Source organism: Festucalex cinctus, chromosome 10 (assembly GCF_051991245.1).
Source record: "Festucalex cinctus isolate MCC-2025b chromosome 10, RoL_Fcin_1.0, whole genome shotgun sequence".
Taxonomy (NCBI): domain Eukaryota; kingdom Metazoa; phylum Chordata; class Actinopteri; order Syngnathiformes; family Syngnathidae; genus Festucalex; species Festucalex cinctus.
Window position 1 is genome coordinate 29,423,400 of NC_135420.1, and position 17,474 is coordinate 29,440,873.

Below are 17,474 nucleotides of genomic sequence, written 5' to 3' on the forward strand. Positions count from 1 at the left end.
CACTGGTGTGTAGTGGCCTGACGTCAACATTTGAAACTTTAAAGCGGGTGCTTTTGACGTGCTTATTTTTGTTTTTCTTGTCATAAAACTGTTCCGTTATAAATTCAGCGTCTCATTTGGCGCTTCCAAACGCTCCACGCGTCACGTAAAAAAAAAAAAAAAAGAGTTAACTTTGATAATGTCACGTCATGCGGTGCAGCGTGAACCGGAAGTAGTTGACCGAAGTCTGACCTTTCCACCGCCGTTGACCTCGTCTTGATTTTGCTGCCTTCCTGCTGTCTCTCGCTTTTTAAATTAATTGACATTTCGCATATGTGAGGTTAAACATTTGGAGTAATTAAAAAAAACAAACAAAAATGAGTACGATGTTCGCGGACACCATCCTCATCGTCTTCATCTCCGTGTGCACCGCATTGCTAGCCGAAGGTGAGCCGAGCATGCTAACAACAACAACCACATATATACTGTATAACGATCAAGTCATTTTCATAACAGTACTACGCTTTTAAACGACTACGATACGGCAACACGACCGACGTTATATATGTGGGGAGGCTTTTTTTTTTTTTTTTTTTTAAACCATCTGAATTGTTGCGACAGGCGTTGAGGTTAACATTCCAAAGTAACTGCTAATCCGGGAATCTGATTAAAAAAAAAAAAAATCTGATTATGCAAACCATTATTCTAATAATAGATGCATATCTTCGAACTGAAAGACATGATTTATTTGATTTATTACGTCAACATCGTGTCTACGTCTGATACAATACACACACAAAACAAAACATTTAGCTTTTGTATTTTAAACGATTTTTTTTTTTTTTGTTAGCTTGCTGCACGTAAATGCAACTCTGTGTTTCAAGTTAGGACATAAAATTAAAGATTAGCTAGCGGTTAATCGGAACAGAAAAAATGCACTGAGCTGTCACCAATGTCTTACAAATGCAATGATGCCATCTAGCAGCAGAAAAATGACCTCAACGCAAATCAAAATCACACTTGTACATGTTCTTCATTTTAACAATTTTAGGAATTATTATCAAATGACTATCAATGACAAAAGGGCAGCCATATTTCTGTTAGTTTAGCATTTTCCCCACTTTTATGTCAACAAAAGTATGAAATCTGATTTCATTGTACATTTAGAACGGATATAAAATGCTGAATGCTAATAGATTTAGCATTCCCACAATTAACTTGTTTCAATCCTGGTTTGGCGTTTTTTTTTTTTTTTAAATTTTTTAATTGTGTCCACTTGAATGTTCCATGTCCAAGATTTTTTTATTTAATTTTTTTGAACGTGTCGAATGTGATTTTGTTGAGGAATCACGTGGGTGCTGGTGTACCGCACGGACAAGTACAAGCGGCTGAAGGCGGAGGTGGAAAAACAGAGCAAGAAACGTACGAAGCGCAAGCAAAACCATCGTTAGTTTGAGTCTTCCAATCGGTTTTCGCCGCGCTCGTCATCAGTTTGTGTGTTTTGCCGTAGTGGAGAAGAAAAAGGAAACCATCACAGAATCTGCCGGACGTCAGCAGAAGAAGAAGATTGGTAATTACAATTTTGTTGTTGTTGTTGTTTTAGTTGATCGACTCTCGATCACGTGTTGTTGTTGTTTTTTTGTTTTTTTTTCAGAAAGACAAGAGGAGAAGCTGAAGAACAACAACCGAGACTTGTCCATGGTTAGCATATCGTCGCTTAATTGGCTTCAACGAGCGGCGAACATCTCACGGATGTTTTTTGTTTGTTTTGCAGGTGCGCATGAAGTCCATGTTTGCCATCGGCTTCTGCTTCACCGCTTTGATGGGCATGTTCAACTCCATGTAAGCATCTCGACTCGTCGCACGCCAACGCCACCAGGCGACATACGTTTCAAAGTGTAGCGTAAGACGCCTTGCTTGGTTTTTACTAAAAAAAAAAAAAAACCGTTAAGCTGTGTGTATGCATCAAAGGTTTTTTTGGTGAAGGTTTTTTTGGTGGGCTCATTTAAACAAAAAAATAAAGCATAAAAAAAAAGCTGTCAATTATTATTTTTGAAACAAAAAATAAAAACATTCAAAAAGCTGTCAATTATCATTATTATTATATCAATTATTAATGATAATGATAATAATGGACACTTTTTTTATTTTTTTGTTTGCAAAAATAATAGTAATTGACAGCTTTTTTAAATGTTTTTATTTTTTTGTTAAAATAAATAAATGATATAATAATAATTGAAAGCTTTTTTGTTATTTTTTGTTTAAAAAATAATACTTGACAGTTTTCTTTTTGTTTTTTTGTTAAAAAATAAGATGATATAATAATAATGGCTAAATATGTTTTTATTTTGTGTTTAAAAATATAATAATTGACAGCTTTTTTAAAATTATTTTTTGTTTTTATTATTATTAATAATAATAATAATAATAATAATAGAAAGTTGTTCCCAATGTGACTGCTGCAAGGAAAAGGTCGCAGCTGTCGTTTTCATCCCGATTATTATTATAATTTTTTTTTTAGTTTTGACGGTCGCGTGGTGGCCAAGCTGCCGTTCGTGCCGCTGTCGTACATCCAGGGCCTGTCGCATCGCAACCTGCTGGGCGAAGACTACACCGACTGCTCCTTCATCTTCCTCTACATCCTCTGCACCATGTCCATCCGACAGGTATCCGTCCGTCCGTCCGTCCCACACTCGCACGACACGACAGCGGCTGACGTTGGCGCTCGCGTTCTCTCTTTCTGGTGCGCAGAACATCCAGAAGATGTTGGGCTTGGCCCCCTCCAGGGCGGCCACCAAGCAGGCGGGGGGCTTCCTGGGGCCCCCGCCCCAAGCCGCCAAATTCTCCTAATTGTCTCCACAAAAAAAAAGGTCACCACCACGCGCGCCCTTTGACTCGCAAAAGACTTTTCAGCCGATAACAAAAGGATTTGCTTTACTCCAATTGTCGTTTCAATAAAGTTTTCTGGGTACGTTTCCGTGACAGTCGTCGCTGTTTGCGTATCGCGACGTCCGCTTTGGCTCTTCAAACATTTCGACCTGAAAGTCTTCTCAATAGTCTATATTAGGGAGCGTCTACAAATTTCATTCTCCAGGGTGACGTATCATTAAATCACCAGAAAGATTATATATATTTTTTGTTTTGATTGCTGTAGTAGCTGGCTGTTATAAGCAACTAACTACTGCAGCTCCAATTTTTATCATACCTCATTATGGACATGTTGGGGACATTTGAGGGACAAAAATGTTCAGAAATATTCACCAAAAATCAACAAAAACACATTTTCTCATTCTGTTTACTGTAGTAGCTTGAAATTGTATGCAACTAACTACTACAGCTCAATTTTTTTATCGTACCTCCCATTATGGACATATTGGGGACATTCACCAAAAAAACAAAACAAAAAAAAAACATTTTCTCATTGTGATTGCTGTAGTAGTTAGTTGCAAGCTACTACAATAATCAGAATGAGAAAATGTGAAAATGTTCGGGGCCGTTGATCACGTTTGTGGAGATTGAAGCCGTCGTTTGGATTTGCCGGTAAACATTTTGGGATCACGCGAGCGAGCCCTGGAGTGAACTCGAAGTCAGCTGACTTGACAATTTGGCAGATGGTCAACGTTTGTTTTGCAAAAAGAGGCTTCAAGCTGTTTTCCTGCCAGCTCAAGTTCACGCAAAAGCAAAGTGCAAACAATCACGTCACTTTGATTTCGTCTGCTTGCTCAGTGTCAACACAAACAGAAATGTCACACATGCTTAAAAAAAAAAAACACAATGTGGTGGAGTTAGAATGATTCACTGATCTGTATATATGACTGGACAGCCAAAAGACTTTTGAGGTTGCAGGGCCGCCATATTGCCCCTTCCTCGGCATACGATCTTCTACATTTACTGTATCCAAATTGGAGAACATTTGAGACACTACTGAGTAGAAACAGTATGATTTAGTATGTTTTAAACGTACTAAACATAAACAAGAGGACTTCAGACATTTTACAACTTGCCTTAAATACATGTATAATTGTATAATGATGTTTAGTACAAGAGGAAACTTGTATATTTTTTTTAATTAAAGAATTATAAGTGTAATTCAACAAAAAATGCCTCTACCAAATCTAATATTGGGGTCTGGAACTGAGCGATAAAAGCAAACGAGGGTCTTCAAAGCAGCACATAACACCCACTTATTATTATTTGATTTGTATTATTTATTACAAATCCTCCCACCCCGCCTCTGGTCTTACACTAACTGCCTACGAGCTTTATGTCTCATCTGGACGTATACCATATAACTTGTACAGTAGTCTGCTGGCAAGCTGGGAGTAGTAAGATGGCCGCCCTGTGACTTCAACTGCCTTACACTGGCTATCGGCGATTCAGTCCGATGATTCAAGCAACGGATATTTGAACACGGTGAAACTCTTCTTCATTTGTCTGTGTGGCTGTATTATACTGCCCCCTGGCGGTCTATTCACAAACACCACCAGAAGGAGCCGCAATGAACTCATCGTGACGCGCTCAACAGTTTCAAGTCCATACATTCGATTTTCATCGTCATGTTTCCAGTGGAAGCTCCATTTGCTGGGCCCCAGAACCAACACGGCCCAGATTGAACGGGAATCGAACAGTTTACAGTCCACTCAAAAGGCCTCGTGACTTGTGTCAAAGTCTGTTAGTTCCAAAAATAGTAGACTCGGGTTTGTCTACAACGTGGCGGCCATCTTGGAAGGGGCGACGCGAAGGTGTTCGTCAAAGGAAGTAGATGAAAGCAAGGACGATCGATGAGCATCGCCAAAAGGCGCTTGTGGTAATCCGACCTGCAGTATTCATAACGATGACGGCTGAGACCAACATGCTATTTTGGTTCAATACAGTTTTTTTTGTTTCGTTTTTTATCAAGTCCTTCTGTTAAGGCGGTGAAAATAGGATGTGCAGTTGTGGTGGTGGCCAAATCTAAATATTTTTCCGACAATTGTTATGACTGGCTTTGGTGAAGAAAAAATGTTGATAATCAATTGTTCTTTATTCATCGTCTTCATATTTTCAGCACAACAGTATGAAGTGAAGTAAATGACCAAAAAAAAAAAAAGTAGACGAGACGGATTTGAAGGGGGCGTGGCTTGGTGGGCGGCGACCGCTATTTAAGCCTTTCTGGCTTGAGTTGAGCTCGAGCCTCCGTCCGTCCGTCCGTCCGTCTGCCGTCCAGCTTTCGAGCGAGCGTCCATCTTCAGTTGCTCCACGCGAGTTCCAAGTTCTTTCTTCTCGAACCGGAAACATGGCCCAGTCCAGCCTGTACGCCATGGGCGCCGCCACCACCGGCAGTTTGCTGCTCAGCGACAACCTCAACTTCTGGGCCGGGGAGCGACAGGCGCCCCGGCCGGGGGCGACCACCGAGCCCGTGTACGAGCCCGCTACCGGTACGTAGCCGACATCGAGATCACGTGTTCTACATACACAACATAGAGCGTATACACCCACAGAACATGTACACAAAGACACCACCCACCGCGTATAGTCGTACGTCGACGTCGTCGCCATTTTGGATGTGCTCATGTGTCGCGATGATTGTGTTGGGAAGTGTTCACTCCGTCCCAAAATGAAACCATACTGTATAGATTTATTTTATTTTCACTTTACTTTGCAACGAATTACATAGTCCAAAGTTTGAATTTTGGCAGTTTTGGTCCTCCATATCGACCAGGCATGTTTTAGATAATTCCCTTGTCCAACAACACCTGATTGGAATGATCAGGATGGAAATCAGCGCTTGCTAATGTGCTGATCACTTGAATCAGCTGTGTTGGAGGAGGGAGGTATCAAAGAGCACCGGAGCATTAGCGGACTCCTGTTTATTTGCAGGGGATAAAGAACGAGCCCAATCACAATTGGTGAAAATCTGCAAATAGACACTCATTAAAAAAAAAAATAGTTAAAAAGAAATCCAAGCAAGTGTAGTGAATGAATGATAACAGCCATTGTGAAGCCTAATGCTACTTGACACATTCAATATGGCGGCAAAGTGGACATGTGGTTCAGCACTCAAGGCAGCATTTGTTTGTGTGTCTATGGGGATCATGAGGTTCATCCAGTTGTTGCATAACAGCACCGCAACCCCCACACACTTTTTGTTTCTGTGCTCCCTCCTGACCTGTCTAAACATTTGATGAATGTTAGTTTTGTTTTGTGCGCGTGCGCGCAGGGCGAGTGCTGTGCCAGATGACCCCGTGCGGCTCCGACGAGGTCAACGCGGCCATTGAGAGCGCCCGCGGCGCTTACGCCATGTGGAGCAAGATGGCGGGCATGGAGCGGGCGCGTGTCATGTTGGAGGCCGCCCGCATCATCAGGGTGAGATACCGGCGGCCATCTTGTTCTTGTCATAAAACCAGCAAGATGTTACTCATTAATGTGGCCCTTGTCCTCCTCCTGACTGGGGTCAGGGTTAGGCCACAAGGAAGTTGGAGACACTCAACTAGTAGAATGAGGAAAAAAACAAACAAACACACCCTAATCCTGTCTTGACACGGCAATTTAAAACCCCAAAGTGAAACGTTATTGAACTGTTGGTCTTTGTTCAGGAGCGTCGGGAGAAGCTCGCCAAGCTGGAGGTGATCAACAACGGGAAGTCCATCACGGAAGCGCTGGCGGACGTCGACGTGGCCTGGCAGTGCGTGGAGTTCTACGCCGGACTGGCCTCAACCATGGCAGGTCGGCCTACCAGGAAGTGGAGGATCAATCCACACTTTTGAACACCTCAGCAACGACCGTCGTAGCTTGAAGTCGATTGAATTGCCAATCAAATTTGGAAATTGAACAGATTGCGGCTCCGTGCAGAAAACTCGCAGAACTCACTAGAACGATCACCAGAAGTCATTTCAAAACTTGAACAAGTGCCAAAAGTTGAACAAGAACACAATGAGTGCGAGAACAATAAGAACTATGGAGGTAAATATGGTGCAAAAGGAACTTGTATAAAAAAAAAAATAGGCACATTTTACAGGTTCAAATAAATCATGACTTTTACAAATTTCTATATTTTATTTTTACAGGTACGATTTTTTTTTAACGTACATTTATTTTAGTACATTTTTTACATACAATTTAGTACACTTTTTTTTTTTTTTTTAATCTTTTCAAATGTACATTTTTTTTTTACGTTTTTTTAATTTTTTTAACGGGTACAAATCACAACTTTTACAGATACAAATTTATTTAAAAAAAATTTCTACATGTAAATTTTTTTTTGCATACACTTTTTTTTTTTTAACGTGTACATTTTTATTAATTTTTTTACAGGTACTTTTTTCTTTGTACTTTATTTTTATTTTATTTTTGTTTTAAACAGATGCAAATCGCACCTTTTACCGATACAAATTTCTTTGTTAATTATTTTACATTTACGTTCATAAGAACCAGACGTAGAACTGCACAAGTTCACAAGAGCCCGAAATCTACCCAGCAACACGAGAAGAAGAATCATCACGTTGAAGGCGCGCAAGCCGAATGTGTCTTTGTTCTCAGGTCAGCACATCCAGCTGCCCGGCGGCGCCTTCGCGTACACCCGCCGCGAAGCTCTGGGCGTGTGCGCGGGCATCGGCGCGTGGAACTACCCCTTCCAGATCGCCGTCACCAAGTCGGCTCCGGCGCTGGCCTGCGGTGAGTTCGCCAGCGTTTCCCGCCCGTGACGGCGCGCCGTGACCTCGCTGCTGCGCTCAGGCAACGCCATGGTCTTCAAGCCGTCGCCCATGACGCCCGTCACCGCCGTGCTGCTGGCCGAGATCTACCGGGAGGCCGGCGGACCCCCGGGACTCTTCTGTGTGGTGCAAGGCGGCGCCCAAACCGGGACCTTGCTGTGCCAGCACCCGGAGGTGGCCAAGGTGTCCTTCACGGGCAGCGTGCCCACCGGCAAGAAGGTCATTAATCCCGCATTTTAGTCAACGCAACTAACTAGTACCGGAACCGGGACGAGCGTGACTTGAGTGGTTTTTCTTTGTGTTCGAGGTGATGGAGATGTCGGCCCGCGGCGTGAAGCCGGTGACGCTGGAGCTGGGCGGGAAGTCGCCGCTGATCATCTTCAAAGATTGCGAGCTGGACAACGCCGTCAAGGGGGCCCTCATGGCCAACTTCCTCACGCAAGGACAGGTGAGCGAACGTCCACACTCGGAATAAAGCCATCAGTCACACATCCGGATCAGCGCTCGGACCCGAGCCCGGCCGCCGTCACCATCCGCCAACCGGCGTCAAGGCAAACATTTCTGCTCACGTTTAATTTGATTGTGGCCTGTCAGGTGTGCTGCAACGGGACCCGAGTGTTCGTGCAGAGGGACATCATGCCGCAGTTCCTGGACAAGGTGGTCAGCAGGACCAAGGCCATCCCGGTGGGGGACCCCCTGCTGGACCAGACCCGCATGGGGGCGCTCATCAGCAAACCCCAGCTGGACAAGGTCCTGACTTTTGTCAGGGAGGCCAAGGAACAGGTTAGAAGAAGAAGCGCTTCATGCTAATGCTAATGCTAACGCTAAAAAGTTTGCTGGTGTCGTCGCAGGGAGCCAAGGTGCTGTGTGGCGGAGAACCGCTTGTGCCCTCTGACCCCAAACTCAAGGACGGCTACTTCATGTCGCCTTGTGTGCTCGGTGAGCAATAAGCTAACAAGCTAACGCTAATTTAGCCTCGCTTGCTTTTCACGTTTGGTTTGGTTTGACGCAGACAACTGCAGGGACGACATGACGTGCGTGAAAGAGGAGATCTTCGGTCCCGTCATGTCGGTGCTGCCCTTCGACACGGAGGAGGAGGTTCTGCGGCGCGCCAACGACACCACCTTCGGCCTGGCGTCGGGAGTCTTCACCAGGTGAGCGCGATGGCGGCGGCGATGGCGGCGGCGGTCGTCGTGGTAACCGGCGAAAGAATTCTCGTCCCTTCAGAGACATCTCGCGAGCTCACCGAGTGGCCGAGAAGTTGGAGGCGGGAACGTGCTACATCAACAACTACAACATCAGCCCCGTGGAGGTGCCCTTCGGCGGGTACAAGATGTCAGGTGGGCTCGGGCCGCGAAGCCTTTCAAAATAAAAGCAGAAACGACTTGCGATATTATAGTTTGGGAACTTTCATTTGAGTTTTAAAAAAAAAAGTTTTTAATTAGTTTTGCCAACTTTTTTGGAGGCAGGCTTCGGGCGTGAGAACGGCCAGGTGACCATCGAGTACTACACACAGCTGAAGACGGTGGTGGTGGAGATGGGCGACGTGGAGAGTCTCTTCTGAATGGCAACACAAGCTTCACTTGAATTTCCAACACGCACGTCAGCTCAAACTTTCACAATAAAATTTGTCAGCACATTTTGTCGTCCATTTTCGCAGTCTGCTTTCCCTCCTCCAGCCAGACATTTGATATATTCTTTTTTGTTTGTTTGTTTTTTCTTCTTGAGGGTCGCCTCAGGATTTTTTTAATTGCTCACCTTAGAAATAAATACGAGCCACCCATCAACGAATTAAACACGTCTCATTTCAAAACTAGCGCTTTTTTTGTTTGAGAAGGCTAAACCGGAAATGGTTTGCGTTAAGTCATTGAAGTGATGTGATCGTTACCGTGATGATTTACAATGTCAAGTTTACTTTTATAAAACTGATCATGGAAAAAAAAAAAAAAAGCTTTAGGGTTGGTCTGTATGTGCAAAATCGACTCGGACTAAAAAGCTTTCTTTCGCTGTTCAAAGTCGCTTTTATATCGAAAGGCGTACACAGGAAGTGTTTGTTTCCAACGGTAAATTTTAGGTGGCCGATTGTTAGCTTGTGGCTTGACGATGCAGGTGAGAAGGCAAACTTTTTTTTTTTTTTTTGTCACTTTTAAACTTTTCAGGAGGTTTCTTAGCTAGGTTGGGTTAGTTAACTCTACTCGTGTCGGTTGGGGTTTATCTACGCACGCTGCGACAATTCGTTGGCTGTTTTTAGCTTTTGGGGTGGTTAGCATTAGCCGCTAAAGCTAAGGCATCAATGCAAATGCTTCAATCAATCAATCAGTTGGTCAAGAAAATTAGACGCTCCAGTCAATTGAATTGGGAGGGACACTTGCATTTGACGCTCATCTCTTCATTTTCCTTACACCAAATAGCATCTCAAAACGATAAAAACCGAATATTTTAAAAATAAGTTCAAGTACCATCAGGACCAACATTAAAACACAGTTTTAGTAGGACGAAATGTTGAACTGCAAATTGTATGCAATATTTTTGTAAGAAATACTGTATTAAACATTATAAGGAAATAGAATAGTGCTTAAATAAGGATAATTACAATAAATAACGATTACAGTTTATTACACAAGTTAAATAAAAATTGTGCTGGAATTACACTTTACAAACAACATGCATTGTACAAAAATAAAAAAAATAATGGACAATTTTTAGTATGTTTGATAACCATGTTTTTCCAGATTGATACCAGTACGAGTACTCAACTCACTGATACCAATACCAAGTACCGACACCACTAGTACTTTTGATCCCCCCCCCCCCAAAAAAAAAGTAAACCAATGACAGATAATTTGAAAGAGATCAATAGATATAATTTTTCTTCAAATTGCATGAAGGCAATTGAATGTCAATTTTTTATTCGTCTAATTTCAGGTTCCTGATCATAAAACAGCTGCTGTCATGAGCACCAATACCTTGAAATAAGGCATGGTATCGGCCCGATTATAAATAGCTGGTATCGGTTCTCGCCCGTGGCAAATTATTTTTGAAAGATGTTATTGAACATAAATTACGCAACAGCCAAAGGTCTTGACTTTTGCTCATATTTTGACAGCTGAAACCAGGAAGTGACTCATCATCAATTTAGTCACTTTGAAATCGCGTCTTGCTTTTGAATAAAGGCACAAGAAGAATGTTTTGCTTTAAAAAAATCCATTTGATGAATGATTTTTTAACAAATGAATATTTTAAGAATCAACCAAACTTGTCCGCTTGTGTTTTTTTTTGTTGCAGCAGCGCGAAGAGAAGCAGCTGGAAGCGTCGCTGGACTCGCTGATCACGCAGGTGGCGCACGTGAAGAACGCCCTCCACTCGTTCATCTTCAAGCTGGAGAACGAGTACGAGAGACTCACCTGGTGAGAAAAAAAAAAAAATCGTCTTTTGCGCTAACACAGCAAATGGAAAAGCAGTTAGTGTGAGCCGCTCTATGTGGTTTCCCATGATGCGTTAGCATTGAGCTAGCGCTGCTTGTCATGCATTAGCATTGAGCTAGCGGCGCTTTTTGTGTGCGTCGTCAGGCCGTCGGTGCTGGACAACTTTGCGCTGCTGTCGGGTCAGCTGAACACGGTCAACAAGCTGCTGAAGAACGACAAGACGCCGTCGTTCCGCAACCAGCTCATCATCCCGCTGCTGCTCTCGCAAGACCGCGACGACGAGCTGGCGGTGAGGCCCCGCCCACTCGCGCAACCTGCATGGGGAAAAAACCAAAACCTTTTCAACGGGTTTTTGTTGTGTTGTTTTGTCAGAAAGTGACGGAGCAGCGCGTGCCCGTCTTCAGCCACGAGATCGTCCCCGACTACCTGCGCACAAAACCCGACCCCGAGGTGGAGGAACAGGAGAAGCAGCTCAGCGTCGAGGCGGCCCGCGTCGGACCCGAAGTCGCGCAGGTGGCCGGGCGCTTCTTTCCTTCCTTCCTAACTTCCTTCTTTCCTTCCTTCCTAACTTCCTTCTTTCCTTCCTTCCTAACTTCCTAACTTCCTTCCCACCGTTGTCGTCGTCCCCGCAGAAACAAATACAGACTTTGAACAAGTTGTGTTCCAACCTGCTGGAGAAGCTCAGCAGCCCGAGAGATGAGCGAGACGCCGAAAGCGCAGGTCAGTCGCATGGCTTTTTCACAATCCTTTTCGTGACAAACGGCGCCTCGTCAAAGATTCGCCGATCACGTTCACTTTGGGGGAAAAAATCCCCTCGAGTTTGCGAGCGATTGCCGGCGGGGACGGAGTGAGGAATGGAAGGAGGCCGCAATTGTGACGCGTTTGTTTTGTTTGCCAGCGCTGCGCCAGAACAAGTGTTGGTTCAACCCGGCCGACACCAGCGCGCTGGTGGGGGCGGTGGCCTTCGGCAAGGGCCTGTCCAAGTGCCGGCCCCCCGGCGGCTCGGCGGCGGCGGGGCACGCGGGCCCGCCGGGCATCATGGCGCCGGGCGGGCCCCCCACCTTGCAGCAGGTCACCATCGGGGGCCCCGGCCAGCAGGGGCCGCTGGGAGGGGCCCCCCAGCAGCAGGGACAGCCAGGTAGGGGCCCGACCTCACCTTGCACTTCCTGTCACAAATGCAAACGTCACATGTTTTGTTTTGTTTTTTCCATTCAGGCAAGATGCCGGGTATCAAGACCAACATCAAGTCGGCGTCGGCCTCCATGCATCCTTACAACAGATGAAGCCCCGCCCACCCGTCTGTCACGCTGGTCTCCGTGGCGACCGCTCACCAACACCATTAAATGAGCAAAAAAACGATTGGTCTCGTCTTTGTTTTTGTTTTTTTTGTTCCACTGTTGCTGTGATGTCATCCAGTTGACCCCACCCACAAACATCATGGCTGACGATGATGTCACACCTGAAAAATAAACAAATGTACAGGGTTGGGTTTCCTGCCCACCTGCTGCTGCTAAAAAAAAATAAATAAAATAAAAAAGTCTTGTTGCTAGGCAGAATTTTAAAAAGCCTTACTATACATGGTCTCCTTTTTTTTTTTTTTTTTTTTTTATTAAAAAAGCCTTACTATACATGGTCTCCTTTTTTTTTTTTTTTTTTTATTAAAAAAGCCTTACTATACATGGTCGTTTTGTTTTTTTTTTAATTAAAAAAGCCTTACTATACATGGTCTCCTTTTTTTTTTTTTTTTTTATTAAAAAAGCCTTACTATACATGGTCGGTTTTTTTTTTTTTAAATTAAAAAAGCCTTACTATACATGGTCGTTTTTAAAAAATAAAAATAAAAAAGCCTTACTATACATGGTCGTTTTTTGTTTTTTTGTTTTTTTTGTTTTTTTGTTTTTATTATTAAAAAAGCCTTACTATACATGGTCTCCTTTTTTTTTTTTTTTTTTTATTAAAAAAGCCTTACTATACATGGTTGTCTTTTTTTGTTTTTTGTTTTTATTAAAAAAGCCTTACTATACATGGTCGTTTTGTTTTTTTTTAAATTAAAAAAGCCTTACTATACATGGTCGTTTTTTGTTTTTGTTTTTTTGGGTTTTTTTTTGTTTTTATTATTAAAAAAGCCTTACTATACATGGTCATTTTTGAAAAAATAAAAAAAAGCCTTACTATACATGGTCGTTTTTTTTTGTTTTTTTTTTATTAAAAAAGCCTTACTATACATGGTCTTTTTGTTTTTGTTTTTGTTTTTTTAAATTAAAAAAGCCTTACTATACATGGTCGTTTTTAAAAAATAAAAATAAAAAAGCCTTACTATACATGGTCTTTTTTTTTTTTTTTTTTTTTTTTAAATTAAAAAAGCCTTACTATACATGGTCGTTTTTAAAAAATAAAAATAAAAAAGCCTTACTATACATGGTCTTTTTTTTTTTTTTTTTAATTAAAAAAGCCTTAATATACATGGTCGTTTTTAAAAAATAAAAATAAAAAAGCCTTACTATACATGGTCGTTTTTTTTTGTTTTTGTTTTTATTAAAAAAGCCTTACTATACATGGTCGTTTTTAAAAATAATAAGAAAAGCCTTACTATACATGGTCTTTTTTTTTTTTTTTTTTAATTAATTAAAAAAGCCTTACTATACATGGTCGTTTTTAAAAAATTAAAAAAAGCCTTACTATACATTGTCTTTTTTTTTTTTTTTTTAATTAAAAAAGCCTTACTATACATGGTCGTTTTTTTTTGTTTTTGTTTTTATTAAAAAAGCCTTACTATACATGGTCGTTTTTAAAAAATTAAAAAAGCCTTACTATACATTGTCTTTTTTTTTTTTTTTTTAATTAATTAAAAAAGCCTTACTATACATGGTCGTTTTTAAAAAATTAAAAAAAGCCTTACTATACATTGTCTTTTTTTTTTTTTTTTTAATTAAAAAAGCCTTACTATACATGGTCGTTTTGTTTTTTTTTTAATTAAAAAAGCCTTACTATACATGGTCTCCTTTTTTTTTTTTTTTTTTATTAAAAAAGCCTTACTATACATGGTCGGTTTTTTTTTTTTTAAATTAAAAAAGCCTTACTATACATGGTCGTTTTTAAAAAATAAAAATAAAAAAGCCTTACTATACATGGTCGTTTTTTGTTTTTTTGTTTTTTTTGTTTTTTTGTTTTTATTATTAAAAAAGCCTTACTATACATGGTCTCCTTTTTTTTTTTTTTTTTTTATTAAAAAAGCCTTACTATACATGGTTGTCTTTTTTTGTTTTTTGTTTTTATTAAAAAAGCCTTACTATACATGGTCGTTTTGTTTTTTTTTAAATTAAAAAAGCCTTACTATACATGGTCGTTTTTTGTTTTTGTTTTTTTGGGTTTTTTTTTGTTTTTATTATTAAAAAAGCCTTACTATACATGGTCATTTTTGAAAAAATAAAAAAAAGCCTTACTATACATGGTCGTTTTTTTTTGTTTTTTTTTTATTAAAAAAGCCTTACTATACATGGTCTTTTTGTTTTTGTTTTTGTTTTTTTAAATTAAAAAAGCCTTACTATACATGGTCGTTTTTAAAAAATAAAAATAAAAAAGCCTTACTATACATGGTCTTTTTTTTTTTTTTTTTTTTTTTTAAATTAAAAAAGCCTTACTATACATGGTCGTTTTTAAAAAATAAAAATAAAAAAGCCTTACTATACATGGTCTTTTTTTTTTTTTTTTTAATTAAAAAAGCCTTAATATACATGGTCGTTTTTAAAAAATAAAAATAAAAAAGCCTTACTATACATGGTCGTTTTTTTTTGTTTTTGTTTTTATTAAAAAAGCCTTACTATACATGGTCGTTTTTAAAAATAATAAGAAAAGCCTTACTATACATGGTCTTTTTTTTTTTTTTTTTTAATTAATTAAAAAAGCCTTACTATACATGGTCGTTTTTAAAAAATTAAAAAAAGCCTTACTATACATTGTCTTTTTTTTTTTTTTTTTAATTAAAAAAGCCTTACTATACATGGTCGTTTTTTTTTGTTTTTGTTTTTATTAAAAAAGCCTTACTATACATGGTCGTTTTTAAAAAATTAAAAAAGCCTTACTATACATTGTCTTTTTTTTTTTTTTTTTAATTAATTAAAAAAGCCTTACTATACATGGTCGTTTTTAAAAAATTAAAAAAAGCCTTACTATACATTGTCTTTTTTTTTTTTTTTTTAATTAAAAAAGCCTTACTATACATGGTCGGTTTTTTTTGTTTTTGTTTTTATTAAAAAAGCCTTACTATACATGGTCGTTTTTAAAAAATAAAAATAAAAAAGCCTTACTATACATGGTCGTTTTTTTTTGTTTTTGTTTTTATTAAAAAAGCCTTACTATACATGGTCGTTTTTAAAAATAATAAGAAAAGCCTTACTATACATGGTCTTTTTTTTTTTTTTTTTTTAATTAATTAAAAAAGCCTTACTATACATGGTCGTTTTTAAAAAATTAAAAAAAGCCTTACTATACATTGTCTTTTTTTTTTTTTTTTTAATTAAAAAAGCCTTACTATACATGGTCGTTTTTTTTTGTTTTTGTTTTTATTAAAAAAGCCTTACTATACATGGTCTTTTTTTTTTTTTTTTTTTAATTAAAAAAGCCTTACTATACATGGTCGTTTTTAAAAAATAAAAATAAAAAAGCCTTACTATACATGGTCGTTTTGTTTTTTTTTTAATTAAAAAAGCCTTACTATACATGGTCTCCTTTTTTTTTTTTTTTTTTTATTAAAAAAGCCTTACTATACATGGTCGGTTTTTTTTTTTTTAAATTAAAAAAGCCTTACTATACATGGTCGTTTTTAAAAAATAAAAATAAAAAAGCCTTACTATACATGGTCGTTTTTTGTTTTTTTGTTTTTTTTGTTTTTTTGTTTTTATTATTAAAAAAGCCTTACTATACATGGTCTCCTTTTTTTTTTTTTTTTTTTATTAAAAAAGCCTTACTATACATGGTCGTCTTTTTTTGTTTTTTGTTTTTATTAAAAAAGCCTTACTATACATGGTCGTTTTGTTTTTTTTTAAATTAAAAAAGCCTTACTATACATGGTCGTTTTTTGTTTTTGTTTTTTTGGGGGTTTTTTTGTTTTTATTATTAAAAAAGCCTTACTATACATGGTCATTTTTGAAAAAATAAAAAAAAGCCTTACTATACATGGTCGTTTTTTTTTGTTTTTTTTTTATTAAAAAAGCCTTACTATACATGGTCTTTTTGTTTTTGTTTTTGTTTTTTTAAATTAAAAAAGCCTTACTATACATGGTCGTTTTTAAAAAATAAAAATAAAAAAGCCTTACTATACATGGTCTTTTTTTTTTTTTTTTTTTTTTTTAAATTAAAAAAGCCTTACTATACATGGTCGTTTTTAAAAAATAAAAATAAAAAAGCCTTACTATACATGGTCTTTTTTTTTTTTTTTTTAATTAAAAAAGCCTTAATATACATGGTCGTTTTTTTTTGTTTTTGTTTTTATTAAAAAAGCCTTACTATACATGGTCGTTTTTAAAAAATAAAAATAAAAAAGCCTTACTATACATGGTCGTTTTTTTTTGTTTTTGTTTTTATTAAAAAAGCCTTACTATACATGGTCGTTTTTAAAAAATAAAAATAAAAAAGCCTTACTATACATGGTCGTTTTTTTTTGTTTTTGTTTTTATTAAAAAAGCCTTACTATACATGGTCGTTTTTAAAAATAATAAGAAAAGCCTTACTATACATGGTCTTTTTTTTTTTTTTTTTTAATTAATTAAAAAAGCCTTACTATACATGGTCGTTTTTAAAAAATTAAAAAAAGCCTTACTATACATTGTCTTTTTTTTTTTTTTTTTAATTAAAAAAGCCTTACTATACATGGTCGTTTTTTTTTGTTTTTGTTTTTATTAAAAAAGCCTTACTATACATGGTCGTTTTTAAAAAATTAAAAAAGCCTTACTATACATTGTCTTTTTTTTTTTTTTTTTTAATTAATTAAAAAAGCCTTACTATACATGGTCGTTTTTAAAAAATTAAAAAAAGCCTTACTATACATTGTCTTTTTTTTTTTTTTTTTAATTAAAAAAGCCTTACTATACATGGTCGGTTTTTTTTGTTTTTGTTTTTATTAAAAAAGCCTTACTATACATGGTCGTTTTTAAAAAATAAAAATAAAAAAGCCTTACTATACATGGTCGTTTTTTTTTGTTTTTGTTTTTATTAAAAAAGCCTTACTATACATGGTCGTTTTTAAAAATAATAAGAAAAGCCTTACTATACATGGTCTTTTTTTTTTTTTTTTTTTAATTAAAAAAGCCTTACTATACATGGTCGTTTTTAAAAAATTAAAAAAGCCTTACTATACATTGTCTTTTTTTTTTTTTTTTTT

General features: G+C 37.9%; 3 protein-coding genes across 5 annotated transcripts; all 3 read left to right on the plus strand.

Annotated features, from left to right (window-relative positions):
- The first annotated feature begins 188 nt into the window (after positions 1-188).
- Positions 189-2,950, plus strand: tmco1 (transmembrane and coiled-coil domains 1). 2 transcript variants are annotated; one of them, XM_077535366.1, is made up of 7 exons: positions 192-426; positions 1,324-1,401; positions 1,490-1,549; positions 1,634-1,680; positions 1,754-1,821; positions 2,501-2,645; positions 2,731-2,950. In XM_077535366.1, the coding sequence occupies exons 1-7, from the start codon at positions 357-359 to the stop codon at positions 2,827-2,829; spliced, it is 567 nt and encodes a 188-aa protein (XP_077391492.1). In that variant the 5' UTR covers positions 192-356; the 3' UTR covers positions 2,830-2,950. The 2 variants fall into 2 exon arrangements, with proteins under 2 accessions (XP_077391494.1, XP_077391492.1); XM_077535368.1 differs by lacking the exon at positions 1,324-1,401 and having other exon boundaries at positions 189-426.
- A 1,512-nt stretch (positions 2,951-4,462) lies between these two features.
- On the plus strand, positions 4,463-9,309 carry aldh9a1a.1 (aldehyde dehydrogenase 9 family, member A1a, tandem duplicate 1). Its single transcript, XM_077535359.1, has 11 exons — positions 4,463-5,396; positions 6,179-6,324; positions 6,555-6,684; positions 7,498-7,632; positions 7,693-7,889; positions 7,978-8,118; positions 8,265-8,453; positions 8,522-8,609; positions 8,683-8,824; positions 8,898-9,010; positions 9,140-9,309. Exons 1-11 carry the CDS (start codon positions 5,255-5,257, stop codon positions 9,232-9,234), a joined length of 1,518 nt encoding a protein of 505 aa, XP_077391485.1. The 5' UTR covers positions 4,463-5,254; the 3' UTR covers positions 9,235-9,309.
- A 194-nt stretch (positions 9,310-9,503) lies between these two features.
- On the plus strand, positions 9,504-12,454 carry med8 (mediator complex subunit 8). 2 transcript variants are annotated; one of them, XM_077535365.1, is made up of 7 exons: positions 9,504-9,779; positions 10,959-11,077; positions 11,240-11,384; positions 11,468-11,608; positions 11,728-11,815; positions 11,994-12,233; positions 12,311-12,454. In XM_077535365.1, exons 1-7 carry the CDS (start codon positions 9,774-9,776, stop codon positions 12,376-12,378), a joined length of 807 nt encoding a protein of 268 aa, XP_077391491.1. In that variant the 5' UTR covers positions 9,504-9,773; the 3' UTR covers positions 12,379-12,454. The 2 variants fall into 2 exon arrangements, with proteins under 2 accessions (XP_077391491.1, XP_077391490.1); XM_077535364.1 differs by having other exon boundaries at positions 9,510-9,779; positions 10,956-11,077.
- Positions 12,455-17,474: the final 5,020 nt, after the last annotated feature.